The 22,367-nt window shown below is 34.0% G+C and overlaps 2 protein-coding genes and 1 non-coding gene across 11 annotated transcripts; 2 read left to right on the top strand and 1 right to left on the bottom strand.

Annotated features, from left to right (window-relative positions):
- Nucleotides 1–6,914: 6,914 nt before the first annotated feature.
- LOC126727079 (uncharacterized) lies at nucleotides 6,915–17,141 on the top strand. Of its 9 annotated transcripts, XR_007656142.1 has the most exons (6): nucleotides 6,921–7,077; nucleotides 7,263–8,276; nucleotides 10,748–10,890; nucleotides 10,972–11,082; nucleotides 11,607–12,428; nucleotides 17,017–17,141. XR_007656142.1 is itself a non-coding variant. In XM_050432552.1 (5 exons), exons 2-5 carry the CDS (start codon nucleotides 7,316–7,318, stop codon nucleotides 16,774–16,776), a joined length of 1,770 nt encoding a protein of 589 aa, XP_050288509.1. In that variant the 5' UTR covers nucleotides 6,915–7,077; nucleotides 7,263–7,315; the 3' UTR covers nucleotides 16,777–17,141. The 9 variants fall into 9 exon arrangements, 8 of the variants coding, with proteins under 8 accessions (XP_050288509.1, XP_050288511.1, XP_050288504.1 ...); XM_050432552.1 differs by lacking the exon at nucleotides 11,607–12,428 and having other exon boundaries at nucleotides 6,915–7,077; nucleotides 11,005–11,082; nucleotides 16,189–17,141; XM_050432554.1 differs by lacking the exon at nucleotides 11,607–12,428 and having other exon boundaries at nucleotides 6,917–7,077; nucleotides 7,407–8,276; nucleotides 16,189–17,141.
- Nucleotides 17,142–17,723: 582 nt separating this feature from the next.
- Nucleotides 17,724–20,064, top strand: LOC126727078 (uncharacterized). Its single transcript, XM_050432546.1, has 4 exons — nucleotides 17,724–18,302; nucleotides 18,745–18,890; nucleotides 18,974–19,084; nucleotides 19,281–20,064. The coding sequence occupies exons 1-4, from the start codon at nucleotides 17,756–17,758 to the stop codon at nucleotides 19,863–19,865; spliced, it is 1,389 nt and encodes a 462-aa protein (XP_050288503.1). The 5' UTR covers nucleotides 17,724–17,755; the 3' UTR covers nucleotides 19,866–20,064.
- Nucleotides 20,065–22,081: 2,017 nt separating this feature from the next.
- On the bottom strand, nucleotides 22,082–22,154 carry TRNAF-GAA (transfer RNA phenylalanine (anticodon GAA)). Its single transcript has one exon. It is a non-coding gene; the product is annotated as a tRNA-Phe (tRNA).
- Between the last annotated feature and the right edge of the window lie 213 nt (nucleotides 22,155–22,367).

The following is a 22,367-nucleotide window of genomic DNA, read 5'->3' as shown; positions in this document are numbered from 1 at the left end:
TCTATCTCTGGATCGCAAGCATCGGTATTAAGAAAATTGAAAAGGAAGTGAAAAGAAAGTATCCGAATATGAGAAACGGAAGGCGCCCTTACGGTGATGTCTCTCTATCTCTGCCTCTCTATTTCTCTGTCTCTCTTTTCTCTCGATCCCTCTTTCTCCTTTCATTGTGTAGTAATCTTTCTTTTCTTTTTCTTTTTTTTATCTTTTTTTTCTTAAGCAGCTAGTATCCTTTTATACCAAGAGGCTCCAAAATCCCACTTAAATTTTATACAGGTGGTGGAAAATTAGACTCTAATTTCATATTGAAATTGGTGTGGTCCTCACATAAATCTAGACACATGTCACACAATTAGAGTTCTAATTTGGAATTGCAATCTGGACACGTGGCACAAAATTAGAGTTCTAATTTGATATTGCAATTTGAGTTTCTTTCTGCTTTACCTATTATTTTATATATAGACTAGCCGCGAACCCGCGCGTTGCGCGTGATAATTATTTTTATGGTGGTTTTATTAATTCTTTTTTTACAATTTAAACTAATCTAATAATGAGTAATGTATTTCATAATTATATTTTTATTTATTATAGGAACAATCATAAATGTAATATAGGAATAATCCAAAACACCAAAAAAACGTAAACTAAAAAAAATTAATAAAACTTAACAATGATTAATTGAACCAATATTAGGATAAAATTTTTTTTTTCATAATCTATTAAGGTTATTTTCTTTGTAGAAATTATAATTTCGGCCGCCCAAAACATATTATCAAATAAAAAATTATTAGCAAAATCTAAGAATTAAATTTCTATACATGCATTGTTATAAAATAATAAAAATAAAAATAAAATTGCAAAAGTTAAAATTTGTCACCTATCTGATTATTTTCGTTCGGCTAACCTTTAATTTTCTTTAAATAAATGGCATTATAGAGTATTTCTAATACAACTATTAAGAGTACTTTGTCCACCACAAAGGATTATAAAATAAACAAAAATTAGTAAAGTCTCATAGTTTAACATCTAAATTAAGCACTATAAAAAATCATGCTATGTAACAGAATAAATACCAAATTATCCAAATCATGCTATGTAATAGAGTAATATTATATTTTTATATGCTATATTTAATTCTTTAGAACGCAATAGGATAACATTTAACAATCAAAGAGAATAAAAAAAAAAAAAATTTAAAAAACAAAACTAAATCGGATTAACCCAAAATAGAGTTTTAAAGAATATAAAAAATTATCAACCTAAAGTAGAGATGCAAGAAAAATAAAAATAAAAAATCCACTAAAAAATTTAGAGAGAGAGAGAGGGAGAGAGAGAGAGGGAACCTTCTTTTTGTGAGGGAAAACTATGCATAGAATAGAAAAGATAGTGACAAATTTATAGTAAGAGGGTGTGAATAAGAAGAGACAAAAATAAAGGAAGATGAAGGGAAAGAGGAAGAATGATATTAATAAAGAAGGTAGTGGGGAGATGAAAAGGTAAGGGAGGGAGAAAGATTGAAGAAGTAGTGGGGAGATGAAATGGTAAGGGAGAGAAAGGTTGGGGAAGTGTAAATATTAAAAAAATAAATGTTAAAAACAATTATAAGAAAATTGAAAAAAAAAAAAAAAAAAAAAAAAAAAACCCAAAAGCTTGAAAGGCTTCAACGTTGTTGTTGTTGTTGTTGTTGTTTTTTTTTTTTTTTTTTTTTTTTTTTTTTTTTTTTTTTTAAGCTGAAAAGACTCACACAAAATCCTAAAACTGAACTGAAAAGGTTTTGGGTTGAGCTTGATAGTGGAACTAAATAAATAAGAGGTAGGCTGGAATAATTATACAGATTTATTATAAGGTGATAGTGGAAGTAAATAAATAAGTAATGGACTGGATTTATTATAGGGTGATAGTAGAAGTAAATAAATAAGTAGTGGGCTGCATTTATAGAGCTGAAAATTGTAAAAACCATTTTAAAATTGTAGGGCAAATTATATTTAAAAAAAAAAGAAAAAAAAAGAATGATGTGGTAGCTGATGTGATGCAACGTGAAAGCAGCAGTATTAAACGCTTTTAGTAATACTAGCATCTGAGCACGCGCTCACGCACGTGCTCAGAGGCTTTTCTATTTTTTGGGTAAGGATTAATTTAGAGCATTTATTATAATTTAGGATTACTATATTTTCCAATCATAAAAAAAACCTAGGGGTGTGATGAAAAATTATTTCACCACACATAATACTCATCACACCCCTAGGTTTTTTTGTGATTGGAAAATATAATAATCCCAAATTATAATAAATGTTCTAAATGAACTCTTACCCAAAAAATAGAAGAGCCTCTAAGCATGCGCGTGAGCGCGTGCTCAGAGGCTAGTTTTAAATAATAGCTCAATTGTTTGAAATTTCCCTCCTCCAACTATTGAAGGGTATTTTTTTTTTTTTTGGTATAGAAAAGGCTTCATGTTATTAATTTATTTTTCTTAATAATTTTTTAATGGGATTTATATATGAAGTTATTATAATCTTAAAAGATAGTCACTTAGTAAAAAAATCCATAAAAATTAACTAAAAAATGGTAAGATAGGTATTTGAATTTAGATTAACACCAAAAATTTACACTTTTGTTTTGGTTTTGGATTTTGAAAATTGATCCAAAGCATTTCAAATAGTCATCCCTCGATCTTCTCAATCATTGCAAAAAAAAATAATAATAAAAAAATAAATAAATAAATATGAGAAAATTGATAAGACAACCAATCAAATGAAAGAAAAATGATACTGTGCTAAAGAAACAGACGAATAGATCATTAATTTCCCAATGAAATATGCCAAGTGGTTCACACTTCTATCTTGCTTGCACCACTATGCAATGTGAACAAATGACATGAGGATCTTAAATGTGATTGCCAACTAATTGCTTCTAGATATTGTGCAACATTGGAATCTCTAGGTGGGCCTCTTTTCTTTTTTCTTTTTAATTAATTTATTTATATAAATAAATACCATTTGAGGAGTCCACCTATTCTCTAAGTTTAATATCAAGCGATGTAATTTTTTTTTGGTGCATGTATAATTTTTTTGAACCCAAGCCCAAAAGTTTGATAAATAAAAATACCTAGGTAAAAATCTATAAAACATGGGTCTTTTTTTTTTTTTTTTTTCCCCTCTTTTCTTTAAATATAAAATTATAAAATCATGGAAAAAATCACTTCTAAATAATATCTAAATAGTAGGCAAAATTTTAGGAATAAAAATACTAAAAACATTTTTTGTTTTTAAATTTAAATGTAAAATAGTGCTGGCATATTATTAAAATACCTAAAAACATCGGATTTTTTTTTTTTTTTTTTTTTTTGCTTGAAGTTGTAAAAAAAATGAAACCAATGTTGAAGGACTCACCACCCTCAAAAAAAAAAAAAAAAAAAGTTGAAGGACTCAATTGCATATTATTAAAATACCTAAAACATCGGGATTCTTTTTTTTTTGCTTGAAGTTGTAAAAAAAATATGAAACCAACGTTGAAGGACTCACCACCCTCAAAAAAAAAAAAAAAAAAAAATATCACGTTGAAGGACTCAATTTATTAACTAAGAACACGTAACGCTTAGTGCAAATTCAAAAGGCATGGTTTGTTTGGAGTCTTTTTGTCTTTTGGTAAGTTATTTTGGATCAGATTAAATTTTAAAATGATGTAACATTTTAAACTATTAAATATAAGATATATTTAAGGGTGTAGGTTTTTACCCCTAAAAGTTAGTCTATTATTTAGAAGCAATTTTCATCACAATTTTTAAAATTTATCTTTAAAGATAACTTCTCCAGTATCATTCTTGTTTTAGCAAATTTGCGTATATGACAATTGCTTACAGAATCATCAAATGTGCAATGAAAGGCACAAAAAAAGACAATATTAAATTTCATAAGATAGGATATTTACAAAAAATGTTTTTTAACAACTACTTGATAGATTGGCTACCGCTTCGCTCACCCGAATTCATCTAATGTGTCTGTTATGTAATCAAACCAAATTGTTGATATGTCACCCTAAAAAAGTACAATAAAAATAGAGAGTAAGGCTTAAATGTAAGAAAAACAACAAACAAAAATAATAAGAGGAAGATAGGGCACTACTTAGAACACATACACTAAAATAATGAGTCAAACCCGAAAACCAAAAAAAAAAAAAAAAAAAAAGACAAATCAATATATATCATTCCTAATCTTTAAAAAATAGTCATAAATTAAAGAAAATACTTAAACACCCATCAAACTGACCAAATAAAAGAAAAGAAAAGATAAAAAAAAAAAAGATAAGATAAGATAACATAATAATATGGAAAGGATAATGATAACTACATATTTAAGAGATCTATGCAGCATCAATCTCATATCTGAAATTCAAATTCACAACATCTACCAAAAACACACACACACACACACACCAACATAAAAAATTACAAAGACCTATTAGTATTTTAATATTTTTCATCACCATTATAAAAAATGGATTTCAAGTAATAATTTTCATCACCATTACAATGATGACATTAATGTCAGTATGATAATTCTTCTTTAGCAAAACCAACATAAAAAATTACAAATACCCATTAGTATTTTAACATTTTTGATCACCAATATAAAAAATGGATTTCAAGTAATATTCATCACCATTACAATGATCACGTTAATGTTAGTACGATAATTACCACCGGGCCTTGTGCCTAAGTGGTACCTGGGCCTTGTAGCCTTGTTAAGCTTGGGGGTTCGATCCCCCTCAATAACAAATTACCCAGCAAAAAATAAAATAAAATAATGTTAGTACGATAATTCTTCTTTAGCAAAACCAACATAAAAAATTACAAATACCCATAAGTATTTTAATATTTTTGATCACCATTATAAAAAATGGATTCAAGTAAAATTTTTTATCACCATTACAATGATGACGTTAATGTCAGTATGATAATTCTTCTTTAGCAAAACCAACATAAAAAATGTTAATGTCAGTAGATAATGTAAAACAATAGAGCAGAAAATAATGTAGAGAATAATAAAGCCAAATAGTACTGACCTCAAAGCCTACACATCAATGAAGAGTCATAAAAAATGAAACATCTTTTAATAGCATCTTGTGAAGGCCTGTAAAACAATAAACCTAAAAATATTCAATAAGTCTCGAAATAACAATAAGCAAAACATGGCCAAATAAAGAGAGAAATCGAAGTGAGAAATGTAGAAATAAAAAGGTGAGAGAGAGAGAGGGGGGCTGAGATTTGATCAGAAAAAAAGCTTACCTCAAATCTATCTGTTGTTGTTGTTGTTGTTGTTTGTAGTGAAATCTGAAGCCTAGATGTGGGTGAGAGGAGTTTCTTAACGATGATAATAATGGTGAAAAGAAGATTAACACTGAATGAGAGAATTGAAGAACTGAAGAAGAAGCGGTTTGAGTTTGAAAACTAACGTGAGTGTATTGGGAGTGTGGTCCTATTTTGTAGATAGTGTTTTACGTGGAGTACGCAAATGTGTTATTAGAATTCAAATAGAAGAAGTTTACTTTCACACAAAAAGAAAAAAAGTAATCGTTTCCTTTCTTTTTATTTTTTTTAGTTAATAAAAAAATTTAAAAGTAACGTGAGATTAGAGTAAGAAATTGCAAATTAAACATCTTTTAATAGCATCTTGTGAAGGCCTGTAAAACAATAAACCTAAAAATATTCAATAAGTCTTGAAATAACAATAAGCAAAACATGGCCAAATAAAGAGAGAAATCGAAGTGAGAAATGTAGAAATAAAAAGGTGAGAGAGAGAGAGGGGGGGGGGGGGGGCTGAGATTTGATCAGAAAAAGAGTTTACCTCAAATCTATCTGTTGTTGTTGTTGTTGTTTGTAGTGAAATCTGGAGCCTAGATGTGGGTGAGAGGAGTTTCTTAACGATGATAATAATGGTGAAAAGAAGATTAACACTGAATGAGAGAATTGGAGAATTGAAGAAGAAGCGGTTTGAGTTTGAAAACTAACGTAAGTGTATTGGGAGTGTGGTCCTATTTTGTAGATAGTGTTTTACGTGGAGTACGCAAATGTTTTATTAGAATTCAAATAGAAGAAGTTTACTTTCACACAAAAAGAAAAAAAAAAAAAAAAAAAGTAATCGTTTCCTTTCTTTTTATTTTTTTTAGTTAATAAAAAAATTTAAAAGTAACTTGAGATTAGAGTAAGAAATTGCAAATTAAAAAAAAAATGGATTTTTTATTAATGTTAAAACGGTTAAGCCTTGATAAAGGTAAACAAAAAAAAAAAAAATAAATAAATAAAATTTGCAAACGTGAGTTTATTGACGGAAGGAACATGGGTAGTTGGAGCATTTCAAATACTTGAACAGAGAATGGTTTTATTTTATAGGCAATATTTATGCAAGAGTTAAAAGACATAGTTTTACCAAATTATCCTTTAGTTTTGTCTTTACTTAAAGATAGGAATGTGTGGGTATTTTGGAACAAAAAAAAAAAAAAAAAATAGTTTTATCAAATTATCCTTTAATTTTGTATCTACTTAAACATAAGAATGTGTGGGTATTTTGGAACAAAAAAAAATCCGGTTCAAACAGGTGCAACCCCTTAAATAGTAGTATAGATATAGATATAGTGACAATTTGTTGCGTCCCCACTTCCTAACACAAAGAATATGGATTTAGGCATGAAAAGCCTAGTAAAGCTCATCAATAAAATAAGGTCTGGGTTTACATGAGCATTTAATCGTTATAAAATCTTATTCATAGGAAAATAGGCTCAGGATCATAAAAAGGCCGAAGACCAATGTGTTTGTTAGAACTAAATGGACTGGACTCTTGGAGATAAGCTTGGGTACGTACTTACATAGTTACATATAAAATCATTCGGTCAAAACGAGTCGTTAACTAAAACGACAACCCCGTATCCTTGAATTCACTGGTCCCTGTCCTGAGAGTAAAGTTAAAGTTGGTTAAAGAGTTAAAGAATAAAGACTGTTTGTCATGTATGGAAAAAGAAAAAAGAGTCAGTTCCTCAGAGCTCTAATTTGAAGCTTTGAGACTTAGTAATGGTCCTCTCAATCCGGTTAGTCCTCAGCTCCAACTCGTGTTCAATTCTTGTTTCTGTTCTTCATCTTAATTGTCAATGCTAGACTTCTAATGTATTTTATTAGATGTTAATTATTGACTAGCTAAACTTGATCATGAATTTTTCTTTTAAGGACTCTGCATGAAAGCAATTATATTCTTTACGAGTTTGTAATATTGTAGGTGTTAGATTTCCAAGTATCTTTGCATTTTGATTGAGAAACTTGTTTTTGGTTATGGATTACGACCCGGATGATGCTGGTTCACTCAAATCGGATGGAACTAATTATCTACTATGGTCATATATGATGCGTTTCGAGATTGAAGGAGAACTGTGGGACTATGTAAGTGGATTAGCGACTCATCCTGACCCCAAAAATAAAAATTACTTAAACTTGATTAAGCATTGGGAATCTATGAATGCAACAGCACGGTCAATTATCGACTTGTATGTTGATCGTTCCCTTAAGAAACTTTTGGCTAATATAAACTCTGCCAAGGATGCATGGGACTACTTGGCATGGTTGTATGCCCATCATGATGAATCGAATTTGGCTAAAACGTATCGGTTGGAGAGGGAAATTGAGGCTGTGAAACAAAGTGGTTTTTCCCTTGCTGGATTATATTGTTTTTTGCAATGTTATTGGCAGCAATTAGATGAGATGGAGCCAAAGGAATTGAGTGATTTAGAGAGTTACAAGAAATACCGTGAAGAGTCTCGGCTGGTTCAGCTTCTCATGGCTTTACCAGATGAATTTGATGAGTATATTAGAAAGTCTATGCTGGAACGTTCCCCTCTACCAACTGTTCCTGAAGCTGTGCGAGAGTTGCTATTTGTGGAGCATAGACTAACATATGATAAATTTTCATCTCTATCATTCCATGACAAAGATTTTCCTGCCAAGAAGATGAACAATGATCAGACAAAGAGAAGCAATATAAGTCAAAAGGATTCTCCCCAATTTGGTGGATGTCAGCCATCTATCCAGGATCCTATCCAGCAGTCAGACAAAGACTATCGGCCATCTTTCTCTTTGTTGAGGCTTGCATCATCTTTGACGCCAGATAACAATCAACCTGCTCTCTCTACTGACCAGTGCGATCTTCATAAATCCATGCTTAAGTCTCAACTGGAATCTGAGCTTTCTGGTCAATCTCCACTAGAACGTGGCAAATATCTGCCTCCGTTCAGAAGAGGTCTGTGTATTTTCCAGTCACTATAAGCATTTCATTTTCATCTTGGATTTTGTATTTAGTGCATTTATGACTTGCTCAAATTCTTGTCCATCTTACCTATTTCTTTTGAGTTATCACTTTATATGATGTTGATGGTGCTTATTAATCCTTAAAAGTTGGTAAATTTTATATCTTTCGACATCAAGTTCTTTTATTCCATTTAATGATCTGTTGATTGTATCTGCAAATATATTAATCTTCTAGTAGCTAATGAACGTAAAAGCATTGATTTGGTGTATTCTATTTGTCCAATAGAATTATCATATTGGATCTTTATAGCATGAAATTGATAGCAATTAACAAATTGATTGCTGACATTGTGTTCTTGAGCATCAGAATGTCATTCTGCTCATTTTTGACTTGAATTTGCACTTCTTTGTACTTTCTTTTGTTATTGCCTCTCAAGATTGAAACTGCTTCTAGTTGTCACTTATAGAAAATGTTTATAATCTTTGCTTGGTGCTGATTTTTTTTTTTTTTTTTTTTTTTTTTTTTTTAATTCTGATATATCTGGCAACAAGGTTTGTGGATGAGACCGTTTCATACACTTCCTTTTAGCCAAAATTCTCCTTAATCAAGTTCTTATACTATATATAATATTTGTTATATGTTACTTATCAATATTTATATTTGTTATATGTCAAGTACACTGCAACTAAGATGAGCTCAAACTTCAGTAAGCCAAAACAGAAGCTAACAGAAACCTAAAATTGTAAGAGTGTCTCAACTCTCAAGGACAACTAGGCTGTTGAGAGGAATACTAAGACTTTAGGTGAAATTTCCCTTGTGGGAAAATTTGCCTGTCTCTTGTGCTATATACACAAAGAAGGAATTGCCTAATCCCATATGCTTTTCAGGAGTTCTCCTGGGAAGGTAATGACAGCAGAAAGTGCTGCTGGGCTGGTTCTTGAGTTTTTTTTGAGAAGTAACGTAAGAAATTTTATTAGAAAAAAGGAACCAGGTACACTAGAAGTGTACTAGAGTGGCACAAGTCAAGAGCCTAGATTACAATGATCAATAAGATCGGAGAGAGAAAAACTAGAATAAAAAGGCAAAAACTACACTCCAATCAAGGAGAGTATAGAAAAAAAAACGATTTAATGTCAAAAATGGACTGTTCACAATCCTCAAAGCATCTAGTGTGCCGCTCTCGCCATAAGCACCAAAACAAACAATGCGGCACAAACCTCCACAAATCTATATTTCGATGCCTACCAAACTTGCCCTGCCAAGAAGCCAACAACTCACTAACTTTATATGGCATAACCCAATGAATACCAATAAACCAAAAAACCATGGACCACAACTCATAAGCTACATGACAATGAAGGAGAAGGTGATTCACCAATTCTCCTCAACTTTTACTTTGGTAACACGTATTGATGATTTGATAATGTACCAGTTTGATGTTCAATTTCTCTGCAAAATATGAAAAATAAAAGATAAAGAACAACAGTTATTGAATATGAAAATCTCCATATTCAGTATATATGTCTATATATAGGACATGAATATATATATATATATATATATAACTTACCAAGAGAGTAATGAGGGATAGCGTTGACCTAGGAGCCTTAATTATGTCTTGAATCAAGTTTAATTGATATGCCTTGATTCAGGTCATAATTCTGGCCTATACATATGATGAACATCATAGTAATGACAAATATGCTAACATTCCCCCCCTCAAACTGAAGGCAGTGCGGAAGAAACCAGATTGAGTTTGGAAATTAGATCACGGAGATGAGTGGGTGAATGAGATTTAGTAAACATGTTAGCAAGTTGATCTTCAGAAGAAAAAGGATTAAAAAAGGAGGCTATTATGCTGAAGACGATGACAAATAAGGTGGCAATTTACCTCAATGTCTTTGGTGAGCTGGTGACAACATTGTCGTGAGTAATGCGGATAGCACTCCAGTTGTCACAGTGGATGGAAGAATTAGTGGACCGTGGGGCACCCATATCAACCAAGAACCATTGAAGCCATAGAATTTCAGAAGTAGTGACAATGAAGGCTCGGTACTCAGCCTTTATGCTGGAGTGGGCAACGACAAATTGTTGTGTTTGAATCATTTTATGAAATTTCAAATAAATGTTAATGACCTTTTAGGATTCTGCAAAAGTGAGAATTTTGTGCATTAGGTACGACCTTTTAAAAGTAAGGCTTCCCTTCCTGGTGGCGAGAAAGAATAAGAGATTCTAATAGAGCATAATGACTAGAGAGAGGTTGTAACTAAAATCATCGATTGTTATCAGTTCTCCTAATCTCATGTTTTTGGAGGACATTGATGCCAATTATAATGAGTTATTTTTATGAATATTATTTACCAAATTTAATTGTCACATCTAACTTAGATTTTTAATGTTGCTATGTTGGAGTCTTTTGTTATAATTGATATGAATTTCTAAAAAAACTGTGTTTGTGGCAGAGAGGAATAGTTTGAGAATGGTTTCAAGTACAGTGAAAATTCTGAGTTACAATGTGTGGTTCGGAGATTTGGAGATACATAAGAGGATGGAGGCTCTTGGTGAACTTATTCAATTGCATTCTCCTGATGTCATTTGTTTCCAGGTGTGCCATTTTGGCTTCATCTTATAGGTCGTTTCCAATTAACTATTCATCATATTTATGACCAGAATATATGCCGTACAGGAGGTTACTCTTGATATTTATGACATTTTTAAGGTATCAAGCTGGTGGAACTCATATAATTGCTCAGTTTCACATCAAATGGCCAGTACAAGAAGATATTTCTGCATGCAGGTAAGATATTGTGCATCCTTTGCAAATTTAGGTTGGCCAACATAGTTGCAATGCAAGCATGTAGAAACCATGGGAGGTTACTTAGTGGAGGGATACTGCAGTCTGTTGGATAAATCAGGTTCTTTTGTTCGGTTCTCTTTCTCTTTTCGTTAGGTCTTCCTAGAACTTTTTCCGTGAAAGTACATTGGGGTAGGGGGCATTTTGGTGTTAACAGTATAATATATCTTCTTGCTGCTATGGCGCTACCCAATTCTTGAGAAATCTACTCATCTTCTCAAATGATTAATTTCACATATTTTTATTATATTTGACCTTTTAAGGTGGTAAAGCCCATAATGTGATTGTTTTTGTGAATTTCTTTTATACTATAAATTTTATCTTGCTTCTATAGTGCACTCTCTTTTGGGCTACTTGTCTCAGGAAGTGTTATTCGAGATATGATTTTTCTGCATGTCAAATAATTTGTTACTTCAATGTTCATATTTAAGGTAGTGTTGGAGCCTAACTTGATTTGTCAATTGCAGTTGAGCAAACTTCCAGTAAAATCCTTCAGCTGCAAACCGTTCAGCAATTCTACAATGCTGAGAGAACTGTGCATGGCAGAGATTGAAGTGAGGGGGAAATTGTTGATTGTAGCCACAAGCCATCTTGAGAGCCCCTGCCCTGCCCCTCCTAAATGGGATCAAATGCACAGTGAGGAACGTATAGCTCAGGCAAAGGAGGCTGTTAAACTTCTTAAGAAATTTCCAAATGTGGTCTTTTGTGGTGACATGAATTGGGATGAAAATTTGGATGGAAAGTTTCCTTTATCTGATGGATGGATTGATGCCTGGGTAGATTTAAGGCCCGGTGAAAATGGATGGACATATGATACTGTTTCCAATCCAATGTTGTCTTGTAACCGGCCTTTGCAAAAGCGGCTAGATAGATTTATTTGCAATCTGTGTGATTTCAAATTAAATGCAATTATCATGATAGGAGTGGAGGCTAAACCAGGAGTGTCATATAAGGAGGAGAAGAAGGTAAGATGGGTCCGAAAGTTGATGCTTCCTGTATTGCCTAGTGATCATTATGGCTTGCTCTTAGGGGTTAATGTCCAGTAAATGATTGGCTTGGCATGATAACACTTTTAAAAGCTAGGTGTTTAAGTGTTTCCATTACCCCTCCAAAAAAAAGAAAGAATGAGATGCTTGGTGTGTCGTTACTACTGTGTTCCCCATCCTGCAAACTCTTGTATTATATTGATGTGTACAGCTTCTGTAATCCTGTGATGCTCCTTAATTGTTGTGTGAAGTTTCTGTTTTACTTCAAAAAAAAGTTTGGTTTGTATTGTAAGGCTTATGATGGTTAGAAGTTTACGCTGGTGTACTGTCATATTGGTACGGTAAGTGATTGTTACAGTGTGTTGATAACACTACTGCCGCACCACTGCTAGTCTAATGCTACGTTATGTAACTGTAGTTGCATTTCTTTTCCTCTTTGTATTATAAATGGTGTTGAATGCATGTGTTTTTTTACTATGACTTGTTTTTGTCAACCATATAAAATTAATTTGGATCGACCGAGATTTCAATCGATCTTGAATTCCAGATTTTGAAGAATTAGGCTCATTATGTCATTTGTTTTAGTCCTAATGTGTGCCACACTTGCTAAATTGTACTAGTTGCAAACCCACGCAATGTGTGAGAATAAATAATTATTTTGTATTGTAATATAAAGAATAATTTTATCTCAAAATTTTTTTGAATATAATTTGTTCTCCGTAAAAGTTAAACAATTTCCATTTGGTTCAATTAGGTCTATTTTGGTTCAATTCGATCCAATTAGGTCTACTTCTGTCTAATTCATTCCACTTGGTCCAATTCGGTCCGCTTGGTCAATTTCGGTCCCACTTCAGTCCATTTTGGACTAATTGGGTCTTAAATTGATCCTTTTTGTAGGGTTTCTTTTCAAGTTTAGCTCAAAAATACTTCTTCTTCTTTTTTTCATAATTTTTGGATTCAAAAGTATGAAATTTTATTTTATTTGGGCTAAACTCTTTAGTTTTGAGTTAAAAAAATACAAAGAAAATACTAAAATAGACATTAGAAATTAGAAATATGAGCCATAAAAATGCAATAAAAATTATTAATATTCAAAAATCTTATTCGGTCCATTATGTCCTCTTTGGTCCAATTTTTCTTATTCGGTCCTAGTTAGTCTATTCTGTCCACTAAAGTTATATTCGGTTCATTTGGTCTAATTTTGTCTACTTCAGTCCAATTTAGTCCAATCAGTCCACTTTGGCTCTATTCGGTGCACATTGGTTCTATTATATTCACTATGGTCCTATTCGGTCTATGCTATCCACTGTGGTCCTATTCGGTCTATTTTGTCCACTTTAGTCCTATTTGGTCCTTTTGTCCACTTTGGTTTCATTCAGTCTACTTCGGTCCTATTCAATCCACATTGCTTCTATTCAGTCCAATATGTCCACGTCAGTCCTATTCGGCCCCCTTCTATCCAATCTGTATACTTCGGTCTAATTTGGTTCTATTCAGTCCAGTCTGTTCAGTTCGGTCCTATTCAGTCCATTTGGTCCATACTTAAGACTTACATAAAGCGACTTTCATTTGTGAATACATGAGATAAACAAGGGAAATAGTGTATTCTCAATCACTATTAAACCTATTGGACTCCTTCAATTACTTTTGTTTGTGAATGCGTGGAGAATTAGAAAAAATTGAACCAAATACCCTGGAAGTGTACTAGAGTGGCACAAATCAAGAGCCTAGATTAAAACGATCAATAAGATTAGAGAGAAAAACTAGAATAAAAAGGCAAAACTACACTTCAATCAAGGTGAGTTTGGAAAAAGAAAGATTTAATGTAAAGAATAGAGCATTCACAATCCTCAAAGTATCTAGCATTCCGCTCCGGCCATAAGCACCGAAACAAACAATGCGGCGCAGATCTCCACAAATCTATATTTCAATGCCTACCAAACCTTCCCTGCCAAGAAGCCAACAACTCACTAACTTTATATGGCATAACCCAATGAATACCAAAAAAACAAAAAACCATGGACCACAACTCATAAGCTACAGGACAATGAAGGAGAAGGTGATTCACCGATTCCCCTCAACTTTTACTTTGGTAACATGTATTGATGATTTGATAATGTACCAGTTTGATTTTCAATTTCTCTGCAAAGTATGAAAAATAAAAGATAAAGAACAAGAGTTATTGAATATGAAAATCTCCATATTCAGTATATATTTGTCTATATATAGGACATGAATATATATATATATATATATATATATATAAAACTTACCAAGAGAGTAATGAGGGATAGCGTTGACCTAGGAGCCTTAATTATGTCTTGAATCAAGTTTAATTGATATGCCTTGATTCAGGTCATTGTTCTGGCCTATACATATGAACATCATAGTAATGACAGATACGCTAACATTCCCCCCTCAAACTGAAGGCGGTGCGGAAGAAACCAGATTGAGTTTGGAAATTAGATCACGGAGATGACTGGTTGAATGAAATTTAGTAAACATGTTAGCAAGTTGATCTTCAGAAGAAAAAGGTTTACAAAAGGAGGCTATTATGCTGAAGACTATGACAAATAAAGTGGCAATTTATCTCAATGTCTTTGGCGAGCTTGTGACAAAATTGTCGTGAGTAATGCGGATAGAACTCCAGTTGTCACAGTGGATGGAAGAATTAGTGGACTGCGGGGCACCCATATCAACCAAGAACCATTGAAGCCATAGAATTTCAGAAGTAGTGACAACGAAGGCTCGGTACTCAGCCTTTGTGCTGGAGCGGGCAGCGACAAATTGTTTGTGTTTGAATCATTTTATGAAATTTCAAATAAATGTGAATGACCTTTTAGGATTCTGCAAAAGTGAGAGTTTTGTGTATTGGGTACGACCTTTTAAAAGTAAGGCTTCCCTTCCTAGTGGTGAGAAAGAATAAGAGATTCTAATAGAGCATAATGACTAGAGAGAGGTTGTAACTAAAACCATCAATTGTTATCAGTTCTCCTAATCTCATATTGTTGGAGGAAATTGATGCCTATTATAATGAGTTATTTTAATGAATATTATTTACCATATTTAATGGTCACATCTAACTCAGATTTTCAATGTTCCTATGTTGGAGTCTTTTGTTATTATTGATATGAATTTCTAAAAAAACTGTGTTTGTGGCAGAGAGAAATTGTTTGAGCATGGTTTCAAGTTCAGTGAAAATTCTGAGTTACAATGTGTGGTTCGGAGATGTGGAGATACAAAAGAGGGTGGAGGCTCTTGGTGAACTTATTCAATTGCATTCTCCTGATGTCATTTGTTTCCAGGTGTGCCATTTTGGCTTCATCTTATAGGTCGTTTCCAATTAACTATTCATCATATTTATGACCAGAATATATATGCCGTACAGGAGATTACACTTGATATATATGACATTTTAAAGGCATCAAGCTGGTGGAACACATATAATTGCTCAGTTTCAGATCAAATGGCCAGTACAACAATAGATTTCTGCATGCAGGTAAGATATTGTGCATCCTTTGCAAATTTAGGTTGGCCAACATAGTTGCAATGCAAGCATGTAGAAACCATGGGAGGTTACTTAGTGGAGGGATACTGCAGTCTGTTGGATAAATCAGGTTCTTTTGTTCGGTTCTCTTTCTCTTTTAGTTAGGTCTTTCTAGAATTTTTTCCATGAAAGTACATTGGGGTAGGGGGCATTTTGGTGTTAACAGTATAATGTCTTCTTGCTGTGTATAATGCTCAAAGAAAAATATAGAAAATTAATACGGCCGCTACGGTGCCACCCAATTCTTGAGAAATCTACTCATCTTCTCAAATGATTAATTTCATATATTTTGGTTATATTTGACCTTTTAAGGTGGTAAATCCCATAATGTGATTGTTTTTGTGAATTTCTTTTATACTATAAATTTTATCTTGCTTATATAGTGCACTCTCTTTCGGGCTACTTGTCTCAGGATGTATTATTCGGGATATGATTTTTCTGCATGTCAAATAATTTGTTACTTCAATGTTCATATTTAAGGTAGTGTTGGAGCCTAACTTGATTTGTCAATTGCAGTTGAGCAAACTTCCAGTAAAATCCTTCAGCCGCAAACCGTTACCGTTCAGCAGTTCTAGAATGCTGAATGAACTGTGCATGGCAGAGATTGAAGTGAGGGGGAAATTGTTGACTGTAGCCACAAGCCATTTTTTGAACCCCTGCCCTGGCCCTCCTACATGGGATCAAATGCACAGTGAGGAACGTATAGCTCAGGCAAAGGAGGCTGTTAACCTTCTTAAGAAATTTCCAAATGTGGTCTTTTGTGGTGACATGAATTGGGATGAAAAATTGGATGGAAGGTTTCCTTCACCTGATGGATGGATTGATGCCTGGGCAGAATTAAGGCCCGGTGAAAATGGATGGACATATGATACTGTGTCCAATCCAATGTTGTCTTATAACCGGCCTTTGCAAAAGCGGCTAGATAGATTTATTTGCAATCTATGTGATTTCAAATTAAGTGCAATCAACATGATAGGAGTGGAGGCTATACCAGGAGTGTCATATATGAAGGAGAAGAAGGTAAGAAAAAGGGTCCGAAAGTTGGTGCGTCCAGTATTGCCTAGTGATCATTATGGCTTGCTCTTAGGAATTAATATCCAGTAAATTATTGGCTTGGCATTGTAACACTTTTAAAAGCTAGGTGTTTGAGTGTTTCCATTGCCCCTCCAAAAAAGAAAGAAAGAGATGCTAGGTGTGTCATTACTACTGTGTCCACCATCCTGCAAACTCTTGTATTATATTGATGTGTACAGCTTCTATAATCCTGTGATGCTCCTGTAATGTTGTATGAAGTTTCTGTATTACTTCAAAAAAAGTTTGGTTTTGTATTGAAGGCTTATGAAGTTTAGAAGTTTATGCTGGTGTACTGTCATGTTGGCATGGGAAATGATTGTTACAGTGCAACTGTAGTTGTATTTCTTTTCCTCTTTGTATTATCAATGGTGTTGAATGCATGTGTTTTTTTTCTATGACTTGTTTTTGTCAACTATATAAAATTAATTTGGATCCACCGAGAATTAATCTCGATTGATATAGGATCGCGGAATTTTGAAGAATTAGGCTCATTATGTCATTTGTTTTAGTCCTAATGTGTACCACACTTTTTAGACTATATGAGGACATATTAGAGAAGACCAAAACAAGAGAGAAAAAGCACTTTTATGGTGATGAAAAAAAAGAATTAAAATTTTACTATGAGCCAAGATCGAATAGTTCTAATACCATGTTGAAATGAAAAGGAGTTCATTACACACAATAAAATATAAATAAACTCATATATAAATAATTAAATATATGTTCAATGGGATGTCATTACAGTTGAGTTATGAGCTATCCCTTGAACCTCGTATGGTGGTACTAATGTTCAATTGAAAAAGAAAAAGAAAAGAAAAACATGAGTTCAAAATAAATAGTGGACTTCCTATCAAAAAAAAAAAAAAAAAATTAGTGGACTACTTCTGCATTTCCCAATCTAAAACGACTAATCGTTTACTGCAAACGACAAGTTCAATCAAATCACAACTAGTACAAGTGTACAACAAAGAAGCACAGAGTTACAGCAAAAGCGGCAAGCCAATTTTGAATGGCAATCCCAAAGCTTATAATCAGTGCCCCATTCACATTCACTTCTCTTCTTCTACATCACAAACCAATAAACCCTAGAAAAGCCTCTCCTCTCTTTTCATTTCTAACAATGTCGTCTTCGTCTTCTTCTTCTTGGACCTGCAAAAAGTGCACTTTCATCAACCCCACTTCTCAAAATCAAAAACCCACTTGCGAAATCTGCTTAACTCCTTTTTCTTCATCATCATCATCTTCATCACCACCTCCTTCTCCTTCAGCCCCTAAATGGTCATGCAAGGCCTGCACTTTCTTGAACCTTTACAAGAGCGGAAGCTGTGAGGTCTGTGGCACGAGGGCCTCTGTGTCTTCCTTGTCCAGCTTTGAGGATTTGAAAGAAATTGATGTTGAGGATGAGGGTTTGGATTCTGGGGTGGGGTCAGTTTTCTTGCCCCTGCAGCGTTGCAACAAGAGGAAGGCGGGGGACCCAGTTGTGGTTGATGAAGATTCTGCTGAATTTGGTGGGTTTAGAGGGATCAAGGCTTCCAATAAGGCCGAGGCTGTGCTGGGTGAGTTTTGATTATCTTTGGTTTGAGAAAGTTTGGATTTTTTTTTTTTTTGGCTTGTGGGTTTAATTGGGTTTGCTTTGTTTTGTGCTTTTATGGTACAAATGTGGATTTTTGAACTGGGTTTAGGCGTCCAGTATGGCTGTGACTGTGTTGTGTGATTTTTGGTAATCTTTGGTTTTAAAGTTTGGATTTTTGTGTATTGGCTTGTGGGTTTTAATGAACTTGTGTTGTTTTATGCTCTAATGGAGTAATGTTGTAAATATGGGTTTTTGGCCCTGTTGTGGGTGATCGGGATTGTGTTAAATTAGACTGGAGTCATCATGTGTTGTTAACTTTATATCAAGTAGTTTATATTTGCAATTGTTCTTTAAATTCTCGCATTCAAACACAATCTAGGGGTTTTTAGTTGCACATTATGAAAGACTAGTTAAATGTGTGGCAGAGGAAACTGGTCAAGGAACCGTACCTAGTTCATTGAAGATTTTGAGCTATAATGTTTGGTTTCGAGAAGATTTGGAAATGCATAAGAGGATGAAAGCCCTTGGTGACCTTATCCAACTGCATTCCCCAGAACTCATCTGTTTTCAGGCAATCTCTCTCTCTATCTTTCCTTCTCATTTGTTTAACTTTATATATAAGTACATCTTACTTATGGTCACTTTGCTCTGCAGGAGGTTACTCCTAATATATATGATATTTTCTGCCATTCCAGCTGGTGGAAGGTATATCATTGCTCAGTTTCAACTGAGATGGCGAACTCAAGACCTTACTTTTGCATGCTGGTAACATTTTGATCACCCCTTATAGTGTAAAAGTTCACATTTTTATGTTGATTTATCATACTTTTAGGCATGATAGATGGATCCGATGTTTGGATCACCTCCTGGTAAGTCATTGTTGATTTAGCAAGTTGCATGATTCATTTAATTGATGATTATGTGGTATCAATATGTGATGTGTCAATTAAATGATATGCAGTTAAGCAAACTGCCCGTGAAATCCTTCAGCTGTAAACCCTTTACCAATTCTATAATGGGGAGAGAACTATCTGTTGCTGAGGTTGAAGTCCAGAGGGGCAAGACTTTTGTTGTTGCTACTAGCCATCTTGAGAGTCCCTGCCCAGCACCCCCGAAATGGGATCAGATGTACAGCAAGGAACGTGTAGAGCAGGCAAAGGAGGCAATCAACTTTCTTAAAAAGAATCCAAATGTGGTTTATGGTGGTGACATGAATTGGGATGACAAGTTAGATGGTCAGTTTCCTTTTCCTGATGGATGGGTCGATGCATGGCAAGAGTTAAGGCCAGGGGAAAATGGATGGACATATGATACCAAGTCCAACCAGATGTTGTCTGGTAACCGTACATTACAAAAACGGCTAGATCGATTTATTTGTAATCTGCGTGATTTCAAGATCAGTGGAATTGACATGATTGGGATGGATGCAATACCAGGTCTATCATATAGCAAGGAGAAGAAAGTGAGGAAGGAGGTCAAGAAGCTGGAGCTTCCCGTTCTTCCTAGTGATCATTATGGCTTGCTTTTGACAATCTCTAGCCTGTAATGTGTTTTTGGTTTTTGTAAATGGTGAAGCTTTGTTAACTAATGATGCTTTCTAGGCAGTGCCTCTGTGCATGCTTTTGCATTCAATTTTGTATAGTTACAGATTAAATGATGTAAATGAGGGGCATCTTGCTTTGCTTTTTGTATGCAGACCTTGTGATAAAATGATATACTTTCAGGTGCACTGCTAATTTCTGGAATGCTAATTGACTATTTTGTCATGTCATCGCTAACTTCAAGTCATAGATTTTTCCAGAACCTTCTTGGATGTCCTCTCAAGAAGATTTTCTTTTCTAGTAATTTGAAATGTGGCTACTTAGCTGAGTGGGGTGGAACCTAGCAACGTTGCTGGGTTGGTCAGAAAGGTGATTGGTGAGGTGAACTAGTGGCTTTTATGATCACTGCCACTAGGTCCGGCCTATCTTGGCATAATTGAGTATCTTGCATGTCGTCAGTTAACATCTATGTTGGAGCTTTGTAATTGACTTCTGTTTGACTGTCTGGAACTAGCTGATTTCTTGTTGTAAGTTTGCACATTACACTGGCTGCAAATGGAAAAATAGAGGGAGAGGGGGCTTGGTATTTTCTGCAACTAGATAAAGCTGTAGAAAATATTCAAGGGGGAAATAAAAGAGGTGAAAATTTCATCTTATATCTTTTGGTTGGAAGAATAACAAAGACAGACATGACAATGTGCTTGCCAAAACAATCAAAACATAGGTTTTTTTTGTTATCAACAAGTGGTGTAGTGATGCAGGAGCGTCTTTATCATGAAGTTTTAATTGTAATCTAAATCGACAACCAGCAGTAATTTCATGTATGCAGCATTTAGAAGGGCAGAAAATACAGCAATATTAGTGGATATTCTTCAGGGCAGCAGCTGAATTGAGTCGTGTTTTAGTGTCATGTTAGTGTTTTCGTTGTAGTTTATTTGATTGTAACAAGTAGTTGTAGTTTAGTTGATTGCAACAATTAGTGCGCATGAATGTATTAGGTAATGTGTCTGTTAACTGTAACTAATTCTGTTACAGTAGGAACCACTTAGCAAAGCTTGGCTGCTTGTGTAGCTAGTAGAGTAAGTACCTGTAATGCCAATTGTAAATCAGTTTTTGTTGATGAATAAGAATTTCGCTTTGCCTTTAGTGCTAAATTTCAGAGATAAGTTCTTTGTGCAGAGGTTTGTCCACCTAAAAGCCCTCTAATCAACTCTCACTTCTTTCTAAACCCCAAGTCTAAACACATACCCCTTATCTACCTGCATCATGAAGCCATAACAATAAGTTAACAAGTTTTGTCATACGCCAGAGATGATGATGCAAGAACATAGGAAATATCCTTTGTTGTAGTTCTTATGTTCGTTTGCTAGGACAGCAACGGGTTGGCTAATATCAATGATATTTGCAGCAGGTTCTATACCCTGCTTTTATTCATTCAACTACCGAGATGTAGGAGCTTCTAGGCTAAGATAGTCATACAGGATTCTGCAAAGTGCAACTTCATGCCTGGCCTTTGTGAGAAAGGAAAAATGTTGATGCTGAACTGCCAATACAGTCCATGAGTTCGATGTCTACAAACACTGTTACGAGATATCTGTCCTCAATTTCATAATTTGGAACACCAGATGTTTACGCCTGTGTTATTAACATGGGCCTGCAAGACAGTATTAAAGGCAAACACTTGTAGAAATTTCACAAGTTTGTAATGTTATATACTCAGGTGCAATACTTAGTAGACCATGAAATCGAACTATAGCTTAGGTCAGGTGCCTGTTGAAGTAGTGAATATATATTTTCCACACTCTGCGGTAACTTGATGCATGGAGTTGATGGATTATATGTAATCTTGAATGAAAAATTTGATCAGTTGTTTCTCATATGGATGACATTATATTCAGCTCCACTGAGTTAATATTATAGAGCAGAATAAGTTTTATAGCTCACTGTAAATTTAACATAGTTCTGGGCTCTTTTAAGAGCAAAAGACAATACTAATTATAACAAATTTAGGTCCCAAGAGAGAACAAAAGGCATACTTGAATCTTGATGCAAGTTAAATTGGATAGAAAGTGATAAACGTTTATCACTTTCTGTGATATATAATATGGAGATTAGGATTTTGAGATCTAAAAAGGTTGTCCTTTCCTCCATACCAAGTTAATACCATTTTGGTTTCAAAATTATAAGCTTTAAAAAAATATAATTAAAAAACGAATTAAAATGCGGTGAGCGTGGATCGAACACGCGACCTTCAGATCTTCAGTCTGACGCTCTCCCAACTGAGCTATCCCCGCATCTTGTTGATATATGTTTAAATATTTATAATTTATTCAATAAAATAGGATAAAACACCTCAATTTCTTTGTATGAAATTATTAATGGGCCTCTGATCTATGTCCTCGCAATCAGATCCAGATGATAAGATTAGTCAATTGGGCCAAATCCCACTAAACCCAATCTTCTTAACCTCTTCTAAACTCAAGCTTATGTTAAGGGTGTTTCTTTTT

This window comes from Quercus robur, chromosome 5 (genome assembly GCF_932294415.1).
Source record: "Quercus robur chromosome 5, dhQueRobu3.1, whole genome shotgun sequence".
In the NCBI taxonomy this organism is placed as follows: Eukaryota; Viridiplantae; Streptophyta; class Magnoliopsida; order Fagales; family Fagaceae; genus Quercus; species Quercus robur.
The sequence above is the reverse complement of the archived record's forward strand: the minus strand, read 5'-3'. Positions and strand labels throughout refer to the sequence as shown.

Excerpts from the sequence above, each read along its gene's own strand:
- LOC126727078 (XM_050432546.1), top strand. The coding sequence starts at position 17,756 with ATGGCAATCCCAAAGCTTATAATCAGTGCCCCATTCACATTCACTTCT. Across the intron at positions 18,303-18,744 it reads TAAGGCCGAGGCTGTGCTGG|AGGAAACTGGTCAAGGAACC; the intron begins GTGAGTTTTGAT and ends AATGTGTGGCAG. Across the intron at positions 19,085-19,280 it reads GACCTTACTTTTGCATGCTG|TTAAGCAAACTGCCCGTGAA; the intron begins GTAACATTTTGA and ends AATGATATGCAG.
- LOC126727079 (XM_050432547.1), top strand. The coding sequence starts at position 7,316 with ATGGATTACGACCCGGATGATGCTGGTTCACTCAAATCGGATGGAACT. Across the intron at positions 15,431-15,513 it reads CTGATGTCATTTGTTTCCAG|GAGATTACACTTGATATATA; the intron begins GTGTGCCATTTT and ends TATGCCGTACAG. Across the intron at positions 15,625-16,188 it reads CAATAGATTTCTGCATGCAG|TTGAGCAAACTTCCAGTAAA; the intron begins GTAAGATATTGT and ends TGTCAATTGCAG.